This window comes from Maniola jurtina, chromosome 12, assembly GCF_905333055.1.
Source record: "Maniola jurtina chromosome 12, ilManJurt1.1, whole genome shotgun sequence".
In the NCBI taxonomy this organism is placed as follows: Eukaryota; Metazoa; Arthropoda; class Insecta; order Lepidoptera; family Nymphalidae; genus Maniola; species Maniola jurtina.
In genome coordinates, this window is record NC_060040.1 from 1851161 (window position 1) to 1870411 (window position 19251).

Sequence of the window (19251 nt, forward strand, 5' to 3'; positions counted from 1 at the left end):
TTTTCTTGGACTATTCCGCGCCTACTATTTAAAGTATCTGAGTTTTCCAAAACATCCTTTTCAAATAAATAATTATGTATTTAGGCAACGTCCATCTTGACAGCTTGAAATTTGTCAATTGACATCATATTATGAACCTAACGGTTATCTAACCTTCTTTTCTACAAGAAAACTAGAAAAGAGCTGATAACTCTTAAACGGCTGAACCAATTTTTTTGGATTATAGCTAAGAACACTGTCGATCAAGCCACCTTTCAAACAAAAAAAACTAAATTAAAATCGGTTCATTCGTTTAGGCGCTACGATGCCACAGACAGATACACAGATACACAGACACACAGATACACACGTCAAACTTATAACACCCCTCTTTTTGGGTCGGGGGTTAAAAAAAAAATCTGACTGACTTATCAACGCACAGCTCAAACTACTGGACTGTACGGGCTGGGCATGCAGGTAACTATTAGACGTCCGCTAAGAAAGGATTTTTAAATTTTTTATCCCTAAAGGTGTAAAACAGGGTTTGAAATTTGTATAACCCACGCGGACGAAGTCGCGGGCTTAAGCTAGTTGTTCATAAATAAGGACCACGACAATGTTAATTCTAATAAAAAGCATTTAGTTAAAAACATATTAAAATTTATGTATTATGGTAATCCAAAACGGTATGCAAGATATATAGTTTTAGAAGCTCATTACTGCTTCGGGTAGCTTTTTCTAACCGCGAGCGCACCTTAGCGAATATATCACTTATTTTTTTAAATTTTAATCGATTGGTATGCAAGCTGCGCGTTATGAATGAATAAATTTAGCAGATAATATGCCAACTATAAACAAACAAAGTTGATACCATAATTGCTGGGCATTACGGTCTTAGCGGATATCATTTTTCTTGAGTTGATAGAAAAATTATCCATATTCTTGTAACTACAACATGGTAAAAAATTTCTTTGATAAGTACGTAGATTTTACCTATAGTTAGATAGATAGGTAGTTAGATAGATAGATAGATATATTAGATTTAAAGATATAACATTGAATAGAATATTTTACTAGATGATACCCGCGACTTCATCCGCGTGGATTTAGGTTTTTTAAATCCTGTGGGAACTCTGATTTCCGGAATAAAAAGTCGCCGATGTCAATTTCCAGGACGCAAGCTGTACCTACCTACCAAAATTTATAAAAAAAGGTTAAACGGTTAAAGACCCATGTCTTTGAGAGTCCCGTGGAAACTCTTCGATTTTCTGGGATAAAAGTAGCTATGCCCGTCCCCGGGATGTAAGCTAAGTCTGTACCAAATTTCATCAAAATGAGTTAAACTATTGGGCCCTGAAAAGCTAACAGTCAGCCAGACAGACAGACATACTTTCGCATTTATAATATATGGATATAGTATATATAGTACGTATTACGCTCCAGCACGCCATAATATTAGTATGGATTAGAACTCTAAGTACTGTACGTACTGTATTTCAGAACGCAGACTATCTCTTTACCAGATCGATGATTTTAAAAGTCGTACGTCGTCGTTTAACTCCTCCTATGGAAAGTCGGTTTTAAAAATTCAATTAACACTAAATTCACCTACCATCTTGGTAGCTATTGAATTTATTTGAGTGCCCACGGAGATTGTTTCCTCAACGGCAGTATAACGTATGACGCCAGAGTAATGTGGTAATATCGCGTATATTTCGGCGTCAACATAACGGTAGCTCGTCACACAGATTCATCTCGCCAATTAATCAGCGCCTTATCACGGAGGCTGAGGCGCGAAAGGACATGCGTTTGTGTCAATCACTGTCGGTTACAATGTTTTGAAGTTAAACAGGCACGATGCTTGAGAATAACTCAGATTTTTTGGACACAAACACACTTACACATTTCTAATATTGCAGGCGATATTATTCCGGCTTCCCACGGTGCGTGATATTGCAGACAATAAGTAGATATATTAACTTTTAAATGGGTTTCATAGAACTGCTATAAGTTATAACCCTTCCAAGTTATTCCACTACCATTTTATACTGGCTCCCCACGGTGTGTGATGCTGCGGCTTAACAGGCACGGGCGACGACCACGGCCTGCCATCGTCGCACGCGCTCAAGACTTGGACGATGACGCCAACGTGTCTGCGCTACTACGGACGACACTATTCCCATGATGCGTCGTCCGCGTTGGTGCGGACTGGTCCGTGTCCGTCCGCGATATCACGCACCGTGGGAAACCTGACTGCATTACCACTAACACTAGGGCTAACTTGTAAAAAACTTACCTATAGTCCGCGACAGGTTGAGATGGCAATCGGGGTATGAGGCGAGGGCACGCGGGGGGATGTCCCACACACCCGCACTTCACCCGCGCTCGCCCGCATCGGGATAGCGCGGGGGCTGTGCGAGGCGTTCCCTCCCCGATTGCCATTTCAACCTGTCGCATACTATACACATTTTTCGTTTAAGAGGGGCTCTCCGTCACTCGCTCCATACAAACGTAGTTCGTCTCTCATTGGAATACTCATACTCATTGGATCATCTCAACCAATCATACTCATTGGAATTTTGTAGAAACGTTCCGGGAACTAATATCCATAGACATACAATTTTCGCTTCGCTAATATCTATGCCTGTAGTTTTCCAGATTACCTACCGTTAAAATATTAGGTTTCAAAGTTACGCGGTCTTAAAAATTCACATACCCCTTCACCACATATATCTTTGAGCCCCTGTAATTTTAAAACTACATATTTTTAGAAAAATCTAACACAGATTAGTTTCTAGAATATGTCTGCAAAACTTCATGGACTTTGGTTGCTTAATATTCAAATGAAATTGGAACTACGATTGTATGGAGCAAGTGACGGAGAGAGCCCTGTTAAAGTGTAAAGGTGTCGACACATTGGTGCGGAGAGCTTGCGCTCGTGCGAGCTCGGGTATTGATGACGTCGGCGTCACTGTGAATTATTTATGCAATTAGCCGCGACAGCCGTGTGGTACTTTTTACTGCGGTAGGGCTACCACCTAATTTTGTGATAGAGGACACAGCCCTATTTTAAGTTTTTAACCGACTTCGAAAAAAGGAGGAGGTTCTCAATTCGTCGGAATCTTTTCATTATCACACTAATATTATAAAGGCGAAAGTTTGTGTGTGTGTGTGTGTGTGTATGTTTGTTACTCCTTCACGCAAAAACCACTAGACAGATTTGGCTGAACGGAATGGAGATAGATATTATCCTGGATTAGCACATAGGCTACTTTTTATCCCGGAAAATTAAAGAGTTCCCACAGGATTTCGAAAAACCTAAATCCACGCGGACGAAGTCGCAAGCGTCAGCTAGTTATATATATTTTAAACTGTTTTATTTTGCGCTGCATTCCTTCCTCATTGCTGTAAGTTGTCTATTAATTCCATGAAGGTGGTGTAGGTCCTATGGGATTTCATAATAAATATGGGATAATAATGCGTTGGGTGTGGGTTAATAGGTATTTGTTTTATAAACCGGTAGGTGCGAGTTGACCTTGCACACGAATTCTTCCGTACCATCGTACACACAAGATATTATAACACTGTCACTTCTTTTTTCAATTTACATGGTAGCCGTTTTGAAATTAGCCATCTTGGTTTTTTAGGGTTCTGTACCCGAAGGATGATAACGGGACTCTATTACTAACGTTCCGCTATCTGCTCGCCTGCTGACCGTCTGTCTGTCTATTCTGTATCTCATGAACCGCCGTAATAGGTAAACACTAAAAAGTTGAAATTTTCAGTGTATTTCTATTGCCATTAAAAAAAAATCAAATCTCTACCTATTACGGTTAATTAGAAAGGTACAGCCCGCTGACAGACAGACAGACGGACGGACGGTGGAGGTTTAGTAATAGGGTTCCGTCGGCATCCTTTGGGTACGGAATCCATGTTTTTTGTAGGTTGGTGACTGTCCTATAAAAACCGCACGGTTGGTAACCTAAAACCTAACAAACTGTTACGTGGCGCACAAAAAGTGTACACGTGTTGACTCTTTACTGATAGTAATGGTGTTTTGTGGTTTGATCTATAGCGCGGACGGACGGTAACAGACGGTAACGGATTGGCAGACCAACAATGGCCCATACATCCATAAGTGATACCATTAGGTACAATTAGTTCGGAAACATACTTAACACACCACCCGAGCTTAGGTTACTAACTACGCCACCAGAAACATGACGTTATTTCTTATCACCAAAAAATTCGATTTGATTTAACACCTCTAAATATCTGCACTAATAGTTACCTACTTATTTTAAAGAGTACTTATAGGGTTTCGTACCCAAAGGGTAAAAACGGAGCCCTATTAATGCTTACTAAAAAAACCGGCCAAGTGCGAGTCAGACTTGCGCACTGAGGGTTCCGTACTCGGGTATTTTTCCAACATCTTGCATGATAAATCAAAAACTATTATACATAAAAATAAATAAAAATCTGTTTTAGGATGTACAGGTAAGCCCTTTCATATTATGATACCCCACTTGGTATAGTTATCTTACTTTAAAAATTGAAACACGTTTTAATTTTTTTTAAATGATGTAACCACAAATTCACGGTTTTCAGATTTATTCCTGTTTTTGTGCTATATAAAACTTACCTACCTGCCAAATTTCATGATTCTAGGTCTACGTGAAGTACCCTATAGGTTTCTTGACAGACACGACGGACAGACAGACAGACAACGAAGTGATCCTATAATAGTTCCGTTTTTCCTTTTGAGGTGTGGAACCTTAAAAAGCTTACCTGTTCATTCTAAAACAGATTTTTATATCTATTGATGTATTGACTATTGAATCGTTTTTGATTTATCGTGCAAAATGTCGAAAAAATACCTGACCGGTTTTTTTAAAGCACGAAGAGATAATATGTAGGTAAATATCAGGTCTTTACCAGAGTCTCGTAGGCTTTGATAATAGAGGAGTTTATCGAAGGTCTCAGTAAGATTTGTCGAGAGGTTGTCTGAGCCCTACACTATTACTTGGCATTTGGCAAGACAGCTCGAATCCTACTCAATCACAATAATCCGATCGGCGCAACGTGTCCGCGACCTGACCATAAACAATACAAACATCATCGTAAACTGCTCAAATGACCCGCGCAAACCCAGCTGACGACTAAATGGCTGTGCGGCTAGGCAACTAGCGAAGATTCTGCCCTGTGGCTAGACAAACAATAAATTTAAAAAAATCTATATTTATATTAATACTAATACAAAAATGCAAAAGAGAGTCTGTCTGTTTATCTGTATGTCAGCTAACTTTTCACGGCCCATCCGTTTAACCGCAACCGCATTTAAGGCGAAAAGGAGATAACTATGAATAGGTACTGATTAATGTAAATATCGGGTCTGTAGTATGTACCAGTCTCGTAGGATTTGATAAAAGGGAAGTATATCCAAGGAAAGTAAGATTTGTTAAGAGGTTGCCTGAGCCTTATCAAGGTGACGACTATGGCTGTGCGGCTAGGCAACTAGCGAAGATATTCAAATCACTACCTATACGTATTATAAATGGGCAAACGTGGCCTGCACACTGCCACTTCAGCTGGCTTATTCGCTGAGCTATGTCAATCACTCTGGTTCTCCTACTGTTCTGTGGAGAAACGCTTGCTATCGACAATTTAAGGGCCCCACATGGTATGGTATCGGAAATCTAATATTTCGCTACTAGGCTACCTCACTACGCAATATTATTGCGATATTTATTGAGACAACTTAATTACTTAATTAATTTCAGCCACAGACCACAGCTTTAACCTCTATTACCTAGTATTATTTTTTGAAGCTTTTTCTAATGATAGCATTAAAAACGCAGGGAACCGCTATATCCAGACAGCGGTAGACCGTTTGTTATAGTCTGTATATCTATAGGGAGGTCTTTTTTTTGACGAGGGGGAAATCTTGAGATACCCGATCGGGTTATGTGGGGTTTCTACCCACTTAAACTCCCTCGGCGACCCTCCTCAGCACATATTAAGTGAACCGGGAACTCTGAAGAACGTGCGCCGGTGAATGGGAGGTCTAACAACGCTGCTTTTCGGTGCGAAGTTTCTAGCATTATGGGACCCCAACTTCTAAATTTTCGCAACCCGTTAAGCCATGTCGGTTACTCTGGTTCACCTATAAATCTCCTCATTTCCGATTTGATCACGCAGAGAAACGCCAAGCATAGCTCTCTCCATAGCTTGCTGACTCCGAGCATTCCTATGAGGCCCATCATTAAAGACCATGTAAACTCATGTTGTTTTAGTTTACATGGAACAGATGGATGCATGTAAATAGGTATTGGTATACACTTACCTTGCATTTAGTATTGCTCCCAGTATTATCTTCCAGTTCCAGTTAAAAAGAAACACAAACAAGTTTTAGTTAAAATATTAGTAGTCAAACAAGCTGCATTCAAAATTAGCTTCTATCACAAAAGGATCAAGTGTTATTTTTGTGATCCATCCAATCATAAAATATTAGTTCAAGGCATTTATTTAATTACAGCCATTACAAATACGTGTTAAATAATGTATAAATTATTTAATTATTCAGGAATATTATTAAAAGAATATTTAATCCTGTTTGATAGGAATTTATTATAATGGTTAACCAATTAATGTTAAACATAGATTAATTTATAAACGTAATTTTAGTTCAGGATATTATAATTGTTATAAACAAGCTCATTAGTAATTTAAAAATTAAAATAAACCTCACAGCAGATTTCTTGTATTTATTAAATCACAGTAAGTAGATAAGAATACATTTTGTAGGAAAATGTTTTTCTGAAATATATAAATATCGTCTAAAATACATGATAAGTGCGGATTGGCAGACTTCACACACCTATGAGAATATTATGGACAATTATTACTCTCAGGCATGAAGGTTTCCTTACAATGTTCACCCTTCACCGTAAAATAAGAATTAATTGCTTAGAACGCACATAATTCCGAAAAGTTTCCTCACAAATTGGAGGCCTAAGTCTACTTAGACAAATTTTTACAGTGTAAACCCCACTGTAAAAATTTCTCAAAAATTCTATCCGAACGAAGCTGGGGTGGGACAGTTAGTATTTAATTCACACTTCACACTAATAGGTATTAGAAACGCGAAAGTTTGTGTTTATGTGTGTATGATTGTTACTCTTTCACACAAAAACTAATAGACGGATTAACGCATAGGCTACTTTTATCCCGGAAAATCAATGAGTTCTCATAGGATTCTTAAAAAACCTAAATCCATGCGAACGCAGACGCGAGCATTAACTAGTACTTAAAAATCTTTTAATCCGTAAGTCGTGATGCGTGGATAAAAGTAAGGTGTGAAAACTAGCTCACTTAACATAGTCGAAAGAATATAAACTTTAATCTTAGAACAGTAAGGATCAAATTATACTCTTAACCCATGATTACAATCAATGCTTTAGTTAAAAGCACACTAGAGACATGTCGCGCGACAAAAAGTTATGCACTGCATTTTGTAAGGTAAATAAAAATCAATTGAATTAATTAAGGTATCTGGTCTTAAAATACGGGATGGTTTGTCCACCAATCTCAAGGCTATACAACGAATCAGTGTGATTTTTTTATGGATATAGTTAAAGATCTGGATAGTAATATGAGCTATTTTTATCCCGGGAAATCAGGCTTCCCAAATCAATCAGCCTGAGTGCGTCTACAGCTGGACCTAGGTCTTGCCGAGAGCGCTCCACGACTCACGGTCCATCGCCTTCTTCTTAGGAATTTTAAAAATCTAAATCCGCGCGGACAATTTCACATCATCTAATGTTTTGTGGTAAGAGAAAATATTCGTTGCACGAAACTTAGCATTTCTTTTGTAGGTGGTCGAAAGAGTAGTATATTGAGTAATGTATTGAAACAGAAGTCGCTAGTGTGGTCTAAGAGTAGAACGCAACCAACCACTGTTGCGCGGGTCAGTGGCGCACTATGGATAGTGGATACTGATAAGTGATAACCAATAGGCTCCATGGTTTCAACATCAATAAATACCTCCGACACTGGGGAAGGATATAAGGTGTTGACTGTTGAGACAAAATGTCGCTTATGTGGTCTAAGCGTTAAAAAGCGCAGTTAATGAAGGCGACCAAGCACCAAGGTCCGCAATTACTGCAAGTGGGTCGCGCGGACCGGTTACGCACATGTTGACTGATAACCAATGCCTCCCCAAACGTTGGGCTCTCTCTCTGCTTCATTGCTGAGGGATTCTACTGAGAAGAGCCAGCAAGAAACTCAGCAGTTGCTCTTTTCGAATCATAACAATTACAAATATATTACAACTAGATAATGGCCGCGACTTCATCCGCGTGGATTTAGGTTTTGAAAAATCCCGTGGGAGCACTTTGATTTACCGGAATAAAAAGTTACTCATGACAATTTTCGGGATGTAAGCTAACTCTGTACCAAACATAAATCGGTAAAATGGATGGGCCTTTAAGAATTCATTTATTAGTATGGATATGGGGATACAACTACTCAATATTGTGGGCAACTGAAAGCTTATATTCAGTGAAACTTTTACCTTCTGTGAAAATTTCAACTCGCCACCTATTACGGTTCACGAAATACAGCCCGCTGACAGACAGACAGACGGAAGGATGGACGGATAGCGGACACTTAGTAATACATTGGCACCCTTAGGATACGGATCCCTAAAAAGTTAATGCGAGTTTACTATTTAGCAACAATTTTTCTCCGAATATTCACAACAATAAGTGGAAATTGTAACAAATGACATAATTTATCCCAATTCCGATACAATAGCCACGCGCTGTCCACGTGGGCGAACTCAAAAAAAGTGTCAAACGTGGTCGATTGTATGCAGCAGAGAGCCAAAAAATTAGACATAAAAATACCTAGAAAAGTCATGCCTAAAACTAAATAAAAATCATTTTTTTAAATAAATATATGTATTACATAAATAAATATCAAATTATTGTAAGCCTTCCGATGATACCATTTACACAATTTAAATTTAGTAGTTATAAAATAATTATAAATACAAAGTGTATTTTTTTTATTATTATGCACGTGTTTGTCTTTTAGAAACAAAAATACATTTAAATATAAACAATTGTTGCCAATACTTTGTATCTTTCTGCAAATATTTCTATACCCTACGTAGAGTATTGGTATCTATTGGTAAATATTTTAAACACACACACAGACACAAAAAAACACACACACAAAAACACACACACACAAGCATGACTAACCTCTTAACGATGCTGTGGCTAATACTGACCTGTAACGAAGGGCAAATTAATATTGTATTTCTTCTCGATTTTTTAAAACTCTTCTGATTTTTGTAATGAGGTAATTTAACGATATGAACCTTAGCTAAAGACAAACTAGAACAAAAAAGAGGCTAGTCGTAGTTTCATTTATTTACTTTACCGAGAATTAAGTGCTTAGACTTAAAAACACATGCAAGGACGTTGTGCCAGAACGACAGTGAGTAATATATTCATTTATTTTTCTAAGCGCATATGCAATCTTAGCTAGTTAAATCTAAACCTGTTTTAAGCGCCTTTATTTATGTAAAATATCCGCCTTTGTTTATGAAAATGCTTCTCTGATTGATAGACTAATCTAGAATCTAGATATCAATGCATAACCTAAACTGTAAGACAGAGGTGAAATTGGGAGCATAGGTAGGTAGCACTAAAACATGACAATCATTAAAGGATTTAAGAAATTCCTTAAGATCTGTGAATAGGTACCTATATAAAGTAATTAATTTTCGAAGCTTTTATTGATGTCAATGGGTACTGTTAACAACAATAAATACTTTTTGATTGTCAATTATTGAATTTATAAAATAATGATGTCTTTGTGATAATTAATTATGTAACTTAAAACTAAAGCTACGAGGGTTCCAAACGCGCCCTAGTCTAGTCAAAAAAACATTATCTCTATCAATAATACAAAACATACCCTTTGATTTGATTTGGTATATACAATTTTAAAAAATGTTTTGATTCGGAGACACATTTATTTAAACATCTTTATGTATAAAAGAAGAAACTAACTAACTGGCTGAAATGATATCGTAAGCCTGTTAGGACAGGCTGCTCCTGCTATGTATAGTTTTAAGATATTTAACTATGTAACAGTCAAATGATTTGAACTCTGAATATCAATTTACCCAAACTTACCGAACCACAAATATATAAATTTGCACAAACCGCACGGTCTAGAAGCTTGAGTATTTTCGCGGGGGTTTTCTTCATAATGGAGACCAAGAAAGTATTTTTAGGAATTCCACTCGAGAGAAGCCAGGGCGAGCTAGCTAGTCTTAGGACAAATGTCGCAGTGATTCATATAATTTGTGTCTCCTTTTGTAAACGAAGTAAAAGAAGTGGTAGACGGGCCGTGAATAATGCATGTTTTGATGTCTTACCATACCTTGCGAATTACAACAATGTAAGCTTTAAGTTTTTATCTTAGTTGTACCAACTTTCGCATTTCCAACACATATTAAATCTGTATAAGTATAGAGATGTAACACTATATGATCCAGAACATCTTAACATAATACTTAGTAGCGTACAAGATTATTATAACTTTAAAAGACCGGAACACAGACGCCGGTTAATGTACACTAAGTAATTCACTCGTGCACCCTCACATATATTAACCACATCTGATAGGTAAAGTGACAACCAAACAGGAAAGCAAATTTATAATACAAATCCATGCATATTAACACCCATTAACATTAACTAGACGCGTAATGATTTGTTTACAACCAAGATTGCTATTATCGGGGACCGAGAGGTTGTTGCAGAACGCAGTTTTGAATGAAAATCTTGGCTATTAGAAATAATCTGGTATTCATTTTCAAATACTGTAACAAAACACATCATATACCAGGAAAAAATAAAGCGAGAGAAGAATCTTTATAAGTTAAATTGGTAAATCATTGAAAAAATAGGCAAATAGGCAGATATTTAAAATTAAAATTTTAGACCACACAAATTCAACGGCTCTTTGCATTTTTACGGTCCTATTTTATTTCTTGAAAGAAGGGAGTTTTCTTTTTCAATTTAATATCTATCTTCGGTAGCAGTAATGAATTCGAAAGCGATTGCGACTTAGAAACCGAATAGAGTACGATGTGCAATACGCCTCCAGTAGCTATCGTGGTTGCTTGTTCAATATGCATATTATTATCTAATTCAAATACAAACACATAATATGCGTTATTCAAATAGGCTGTACAAGATCTTTTGAGTCGTCAAAGCTCTTTCGTTTGGTAAATGAAACACATACAACGCTAATTTGACTTATTTATAAGGATATAATATATCCTTATTTTCAGATTTTTAGTTATCTGATACATTTACTCTTATTTTTGTCAATCCGAAAAACTACTTAGTCAGTTAATTGACTTATCGAAATCTGATCGCCTCAAGCTCAAACAGGACTTTTATTGCAACAAAACTTTCATTCAAATTCGTTTTTACTTTATACAGTTCAATGAAAATTTAAGTTGGAATAATAATTGGGTGAAATTCTTCCTTCTATTTTTTCATACTACTGTTTTTGTATTTAACCACAGTCGGACTTAGCAAACCAAATTTCTCTCATAAAAGTATTAACTAGACAACAGAGATGTTTTGAAAATAAATTTTAAAACTAACATAACTAACCGAGAATAGTTCTAATAAAATTCACCAATATTATATAAAACAGGAGGACTGAACAAGGGTCCCAGGACTGTAAAAATGTAAATATATTCAACTTTGCCTAACTAATAAAACCGTTAGACGTTCGCAGGTGCATGTCACGACCACCCTCAATCTATTTCCCTATAAGGATTATGGTATTCATAGGAAATATGCCCTTTTCCGAATTCCAATGCATTCCTGACAATAGGTTTTTGCTTAGATTGTAAAAATATGTGAACAGTTTTTTGTTTTTAACGAATTCAAAGTTGAATTCGTTGAAAAGTTCTAATATATTTTGAAACAAACAATTTTATGATATACTTCCTTTCTTAACATGATTTATTAAGTTAGCGTAAGCTTTTTTAAGTAAATAAACGAATTAGTAAACCACTACTGATTTTGACAATTTCATAAAACGTCCTCAGTGTAACTTCTCAAGTTTCGTTATTTTAGTTTAGTTTCCAGATTGTTTACAAAAAAAAAATTCTACATCACGCTAATTAACTTTTTTATATAAATGTTGTACTAGATCTTCTGATTAAAGCACAGCATCTCGTTTGTTAACTTCTAAACTTCCACCCAAGATTCTGATGAGATCGTCGGAAACGCTATTTTAGCTTGAACTATTTGGGTGCCCTGAATGGATAATTAGATTTCCTTGAAGTATCCAACCGTGGCAAGTAAGTAAACACATTATATGCACGCATTTTTATTAGCGCAAAGGCGTGGTTGAGAAGTATTTAGAGGCAATTTAAGCATACACGATTGCAGCTGTGCCGAGTGCGGGCTGCCTTCGATTTGAATAATTCCGCATAATCAAGTGGGCTAATGGAAAATATGTGCGCGCTACCAACTCAATCGTCTATAATGAGCGATTTATTCAGCTTTTTATAAACTTAATAGTTTTATAATTACCGTTGCTGGTAAATGACTTAGTTTTGCCATTATTTTACTAACGATGCAGATGTTAGAAATATTATGTTGAATGAGAGATGCTTGAAAAACATGCTTGCTAGATATTATCAGCGTAACTCGGGTTTTCTACATAATTTAGGTTCTTCACCTGTGCTATTAGGTAGAATTATCAAACTGAGGATTAAAAGTCCGCGTATACATCCTTCATATTTTGAAGTAGGTTTAAAAGTAGATCTACACTTTCCGTGTGTAATGACATACTTTAAGCTATATTTTGAAGATGTGTAAAATTGAACAAATCAAAAACACAGTAAGTACTATTTTCATACAAAGTTAAAAAAATATATCTCTTACAATATTAAATAAATTTTATTTAATTAGGTTTTTTAAACATCACTTAAAATTCTAACGTATGTTATAATATATGCATTACATTATTTACGTTGACATTTTAAACTGTTGTACTAAGGAATAGCAAAAAAAATCTTAAAAACTTATTTTTTTTTTAGACATTTTGCATAACACCGTCCCCAGACCATTATGATGGACGCGCATGGGCAGTGTGGTCACCAAAATCATATTGTATCTTACAACGCAACTAAACAGTTGTAGCGACAGCATATTATGAAACTAAAATATATATGACTAGCTGATGCCCGCAGCTTCGCCCGCGTGGATTGGTCAGATCCCCTGCAGCATCAGGATTGAGGAGTTGGACTCCAAATTTTTTATGAAACAATGTTGCAAAGTTCCTCTATCGATTAAAAAAGAAATGACGCAAATCGGTTCAGAAATCTCGGAGATTTCGGTGTACATAGGTAGAAAAACACAACTCCCTTTTTGAAAGTCGGTTAAAAAAGTAGCCTATGTTACTCCCTGGTCAATTCTCTACTTGTCTGTGAAAATCCCGTCAAAATCGGTTCAGCCGTTCCCAAGATTAGCCTTTTCAAACAAACAGACAGACAGACAGACAGACACAGACAAAAATTTAAAAAACGTGTGATTCAGTTATAGTATCGTTCAAATAACCATATAACCTTAATATGCGGTAGTTATTTCGAAATTACAGACAGACACTCCAATTTTATTTATTAGTATATTAGTATAGATATAAAATGACATGATATATGTATATGAAATGAATATTTATTAACCCCCGACCCAAAAAGAGAGGTGTTATAAGTTTGACGTGTGTATCTGTGTATCTGTCTGTGGCATCGTAGCTTCTAAACTAATGAACCGATTTTAATTTAGTTTCTTTTGTTTGAAAGGTGGCTTGATCGAGAGTGTTCTTAGCTATAATCCAAGAAAATCGGTTCAGCCGTTTGAAAGTTATCAGCTCTTTTCTAGTTCTTACTGTAACCTTCACTTGTCGGGGGTGTTATAAATTTTTAATATACACATGTTAATCAAAACTTGGTTACATATGCTTTAAAAGTTTAAACCTTGATTGCCTGATAAAAGATGACCTGTAGAACATTCCATCCGTGATGTAGCGTTCCGATGATTTAGGTATCAGGCATCGTTAAACTGCCGTATCCCTTCCAGCCGTGGTAGCCTAGTGGTTAACACGTGCGCCTCCTATCAGGGAAATAGGTGATTCGATTCCTGGCCACGCACCTCTTAACTTTTCGGAATTATTGAAGGAAAACATCGCAAGGAAACCTGCAAGTCTGAGAATCGACATGATGAAAAAATTATCATAAAATGAATAGTTGTTTTTTCTGCGGACGGTACATAGCGATTCGAGCGACAAAACGCATGCATTTATCATCATAAGAGTTGTATTAACATTGTCGCGGCAGCCTGTAGCCTGCATTGTGCGCCGCGACTCCGCTCGCTTCTAATGACGTTTTATACAGAAATAAACGAACCCCATTATACAACTGTACAGTACACTAGTTACTTGACCACGGGCGAGCCTTTGTTAGCGAGAGTTAGGAGTACAGATTCGAATTTCGAAGGGAGGAGGGATAGGGAGGGAAGGGGATATTTTTAAATGAAAGGAACCATTTACAAAAATTGAGCTCAAAATTGCTCACCTCCAGTGTGCTATTTTGAATTTAATTTAAATAATGTTAATACATATTATTATAAATTATTATTTCATTTTTGTATACTTTTTTGGGTTTTTACCCTAAATAAAGAAAAATTATTATTATTATTATTAAAATATGAAAGAAGCTATACTCCACAGGCAGAGGCACGGTAGTATGAAAGCAGGTTTATGAGTGAAATAAAATAAAATTAATAAAATTAAATCGTGAGCGCAGCAAGCGTGGTTTTTTGTGAAGTAATTAATTTTACGGAATAGGTGTTGGCAAGCAACGGTAAGTGGATTATTGAATTCTTGCAATAAATTACTTTGCCAGCTGCCCAGGCCCAAAAATTTCTTGTTTTCGGCGAAAGTGTATTATTATGTTTAATTTGAAGAAATAATATTTGCATAAAGCTCTGTTTTCTCACCATTCCAGCGGCGATTATATCGTAAAATTTTACACTGTCGATTTATGTGGATCATTTCGCCGCATTTTGTCTCTATCACACCCGTGCGATTTTCTTTTTAAGAGACAAGGATGGATGTAAATAGTTCGGGCAACCGCAGAGTTCCGTTGAGTATCGGAATTAGCGGCGATTATGTAAAAGCAAACACTGGATAATAAGACGTTATAGCCGTTATTTTGTACAATATATTGTAAGTTCCTTTGCTGTGTACCCTGTACTGAAAAAAAACTAGTTTATGCCCGCGATTTCGTTCGCGTGGACAACATGAATTTCAAAACCCTATTTTACCCCTTCGGGGTTGAATTTTGAAAAATCCTTTTTAGCGGATGTCTACGCCATATTAATAGCTAAGTATATGCATGCCTTTCAGCCCGATCCAGGCCAGTCATTTGAGCTATGCGTTGATAGATCAGTTAGTTAGTCAGTCCGTGAGGGCATAGTAAAAAACTGGCCAAGTGCGAGTCAGACTCGCACACCGAGGGTTCCGTACTCGGGTATTTTTTCCGACATTTTGCACGATACATAAAAAGTAAAAACTATCATGCATAATAAAAATAAATAAAAATCTGTTTTAGAATGTACAGGTTACCTAAGCCCTTTCATATGATACCCCATTTGGTATAGTTGTCTTACTTTGAAAATTGAAACACATTTTAATTTTTTTTAATGATGTAACCACAAATTCACGGTTTTCAGATTAATTCATTTACTTGCGCTATAAGACCTACCTACCTGCCAAACATGATTCTAGGTCAACGGGAAGTACCCTATAGGTTTCTTGACAGACACGACGGACGGACGGACGAAAAGACAGACAGACAGACAGACAACAAAGTGATCCTATAAGGGTTCTGTTTTTCTGGACGTTCGGGTTCATATTTTTAATAAATAGAAAAAAATCTTTTAGCCTTACAAGCTTACAGCCAGAAAGTAGGTCAGTGAGCCAGGAATGTGAAAAGACTAATTATTTTCCGACAAGACGACACTCGCTAAAAGCTGTGTTTTAATTAAAAACCTTTGTGAGCGTGATCTTAACTCGCTGGCGGAGACAGACCTCTCTGGGTACTTACATATAGTACATTACTATATAAGTTAAATATAGTAGTAAAAAATCAGATACACATGACTTCAAATATAAGAGAGTAGGGACTAATCAGAGACAACCACCAAAGTATTTTTACAAAGCATGTCAGAAGTTCTTTGCCAATTTATCAATGTCTATGATGTCCATCAATAAAATTAATTTGAATCTCAAAAAAATCAAAATGAGAATTTTTATAAAACTAATAGGCATATATTATGTCAATGATGTAATTATGTACGTTTATAAGTTTGCACTTTTCTCGGAAACCAATAAACCAATTTTTATAATATTTTATATCTTTATAATATAAGAGAATATAACAACGTATTTTTTAATTATGAATAGGGGTAGGTTTTGAACATAGAAAATAGAAGTTAGGACTCTGTGGTTAAGAGGTGTTTCATGTTTCAAAAGACGTCTTAAATAATAATTATTATTTAGCTTACGATAACTTAAGTTAATAATACATTTGTCTGGCAAGAATGTATAAGAATATTAAAGTGTCAGTAAAAGTCGGCATCTGGGTCGGCGGTGATATCCATCACGGGATGGTAATTCGTGGACAATTTGCTTGCTTTATCAGCACGTAATTATCCCAAACGCGCGCCTTAATGAAGGGTTGTGGGATTTTATGGTACTAGTTATGAGTGGTAGCGGGGATTGAAAAAAATCCTGTTCCATCCTTCCGATTGTCTAACACTCTACTACATAATATGTCCACTCTTCACTCGCGCTGCGATAGTCTACTAACATCAGTGTGTCCATCGATCCGTGAACAACAAAACCGAAATCGGATTGCGTACGTCGCGAAGCACAAACATGAAACTGCGATACTAAGTACCAAACTCAAAATCATTTATTCAAATTTAAGTACTCCTTTTGATGGTCAGAATTGTTAGACACTATTGCTTCACTGTGTTATCGGACGGGTATGTGGAGAATTAGCCGATGGCCCGCTCAAGTCAATACAACATGTGACCACAGGTGCAGTAACACGTCATACGATTTTCTAACATTTCCAAATGAAATACTCGAGTTGTTCGCGCGTTTTTTCGACTTGCCGAATCCTATTTTTACCTGGACTAAGTCAATGTTCCGACTGAGCTAAATACTCATTTAAAATTCATATAGAAGCAGGCGTTACGTTGCGGAAGTCCATGACAAAGAATCAAAAGCTTAAGCAAAGAGATCACTTTGCAATAGTAAGGTCTACATATCCTGAGGATGCTTCGGTGTCGGAGTGAAACGTGCGTTGAGTGTCTTCTGGTGGATTTGTGTGGTGGCTTGCTTTTCCTACATGCTTAGCAGTGGAAGGGCGGGTGGTGCATGTCGCATTCTACATGTTGTACCATACATATTTGCCTTTTTTACCCGACTACGGCAAAGCCGAAAGGAAGGGTTATGATTTTAGCAGTCTATGTATGTATGTATGTATGTATGTATGTAAATATGTATGTATGTTTGTATCCAGATTCTGTGTGTTCCACCATAGCGCCTAATCTACTGGGCCGATTTTGACGAATGAGGTGTCAATCGATTCTTTGTAATGGCCCGGGTAACATAGGCTATAATTTATACGAAAAAAATCGGCCTGACGGAAGTTACATCAAAAAAAGTGAGGGTCTTAAATTTTTTTTATTGCTATTGTGTCGAGTGGGATGTCCAACGAAAGAAGAAAAAATTCTGAGTTCATAAATATAAATATAGTTATTATTAAAATATACCAAGCGACAGAAACCCCATTTTACTATAATTAAATTCGTTTCGATTAGACATAACAGATGGCGCCACTAGCTGCTTACAACGCATAGCTCATAGAATTATTAAAATATACCAAGCGACAGAAACCCCATTTCATTATAATTTAATTATTTCTCATACAGCAGCGCCACCTATTGGCTATTTACGAGACCTCAGTTATTCGTCGCATCATAGACTTATTAAAAAGGAAAAGATTCAAATAAAAAAAAGTTGAAAAAACTATAACCCGACTACGGAAAAAATGAGACAACTTGAACCCGACTTGGTACAAGTAAAATAAACTAAAAAGAAAGAAACAAGATTGTGCTTAGTGCTATCATCGTCTTGATTGAGATTCAACACAAAGGCCGTGGTCGTGCCTTGTCGACAGCAAAAAGAAAATATTCTAATTTGGTAGACAAATAAAATCATTGGGAATGCCGTCAATCAAGGATAAGAAATACGCTGTCGACAACGCACGACTACGGCCTTTGTATTGAATCTCAATCAAGACGATGATAGCACTAAGCACAATCTTGTTTCTTGCTTTTTAGTTTATTTTACTTGTACCAAGTCGGGTTCAAGTTGTCTCATTTTTTCCGTAGTCGGGTTATAGTTTTTTCAACTTTTTTTTTATTAGCATAGCAAATTATGCTTTCGATTCTTTGTACATTTAAAATTTTTCATCAATCCCTTTTTTCATCAAAATTTCAATCCCGTTGTTTCCCACTTTCAGTTTTTAACTTGCGGCAAACGCTAAAATATTAAAACTTGCGCATCCCAAGAGTGCATCCGCGACCAGGCGGCGTGTTATTAAGCGGTGAGTTATGGCGTTGACACGTTTAGCGCAGGCGCAGGTTACGAACAGAAGCGGTAATTACAACACACTTCCGAGAAACCCCGCAGATATGCCAACTTTCGTCGCTGAGGACTTGGGAATACGCAACACGAGACGGCAAGTCGTCACATAGAATACGCGCTCGACAGTGAGCTTCATACAGTTCCTTCCGTCGCTCGCTCTTTGTCCAAGCCTTTTTTGTTTTTGTGTGTGATTCTGTATATGAGAGCTGAATAAACCTTTATTTATTTATTTATTTATTTATTTAAAGTGGTAGGGAATGATCTTTTATATAAGTACTACTAACTTATGTAAAAAAGGAATGGTGGACAACTGGGCTTAAAGTCATCTTTGACTTTGCTCAGATTTAAGCTTCAGTTAAAACGAGACAGATTTTTCATTTTTTGCCGTGACAACGTCTTATAATTCGATAGAGCCGGCTGCACGCACGAAAAAACATGACTCAT

The 19251-nt window shown here is 36.6% G+C and overlaps 1 protein-coding gene across 3 annotated transcripts in view; it reads right to left on the bottom strand.

Annotated features, from left to right (window-relative positions):
- LOC123870431 (serum response factor homolog) overlaps positions 1–19251 on the bottom strand; it is a 315743-nt gene that overhangs the window by 157658 nt on the left and 138834 nt on the right. For 2 of the 3 annotated variants that reach the window (XM_045913741.1, XM_045913740.1), the window contains exon 3: positions 6323–6361. The exons of the other annotated variant lie outside the window; for it this stretch is intronic. In XM_045913741.1, coding sequence (XP_045769697.1) covers positions 6323–6361 — 39 coding nt within the window. The remainder of the gene's footprint in view (positions 1–6322; positions 6362–19251) is intronic. 3 annotated transcript variants of the gene reach the window in all.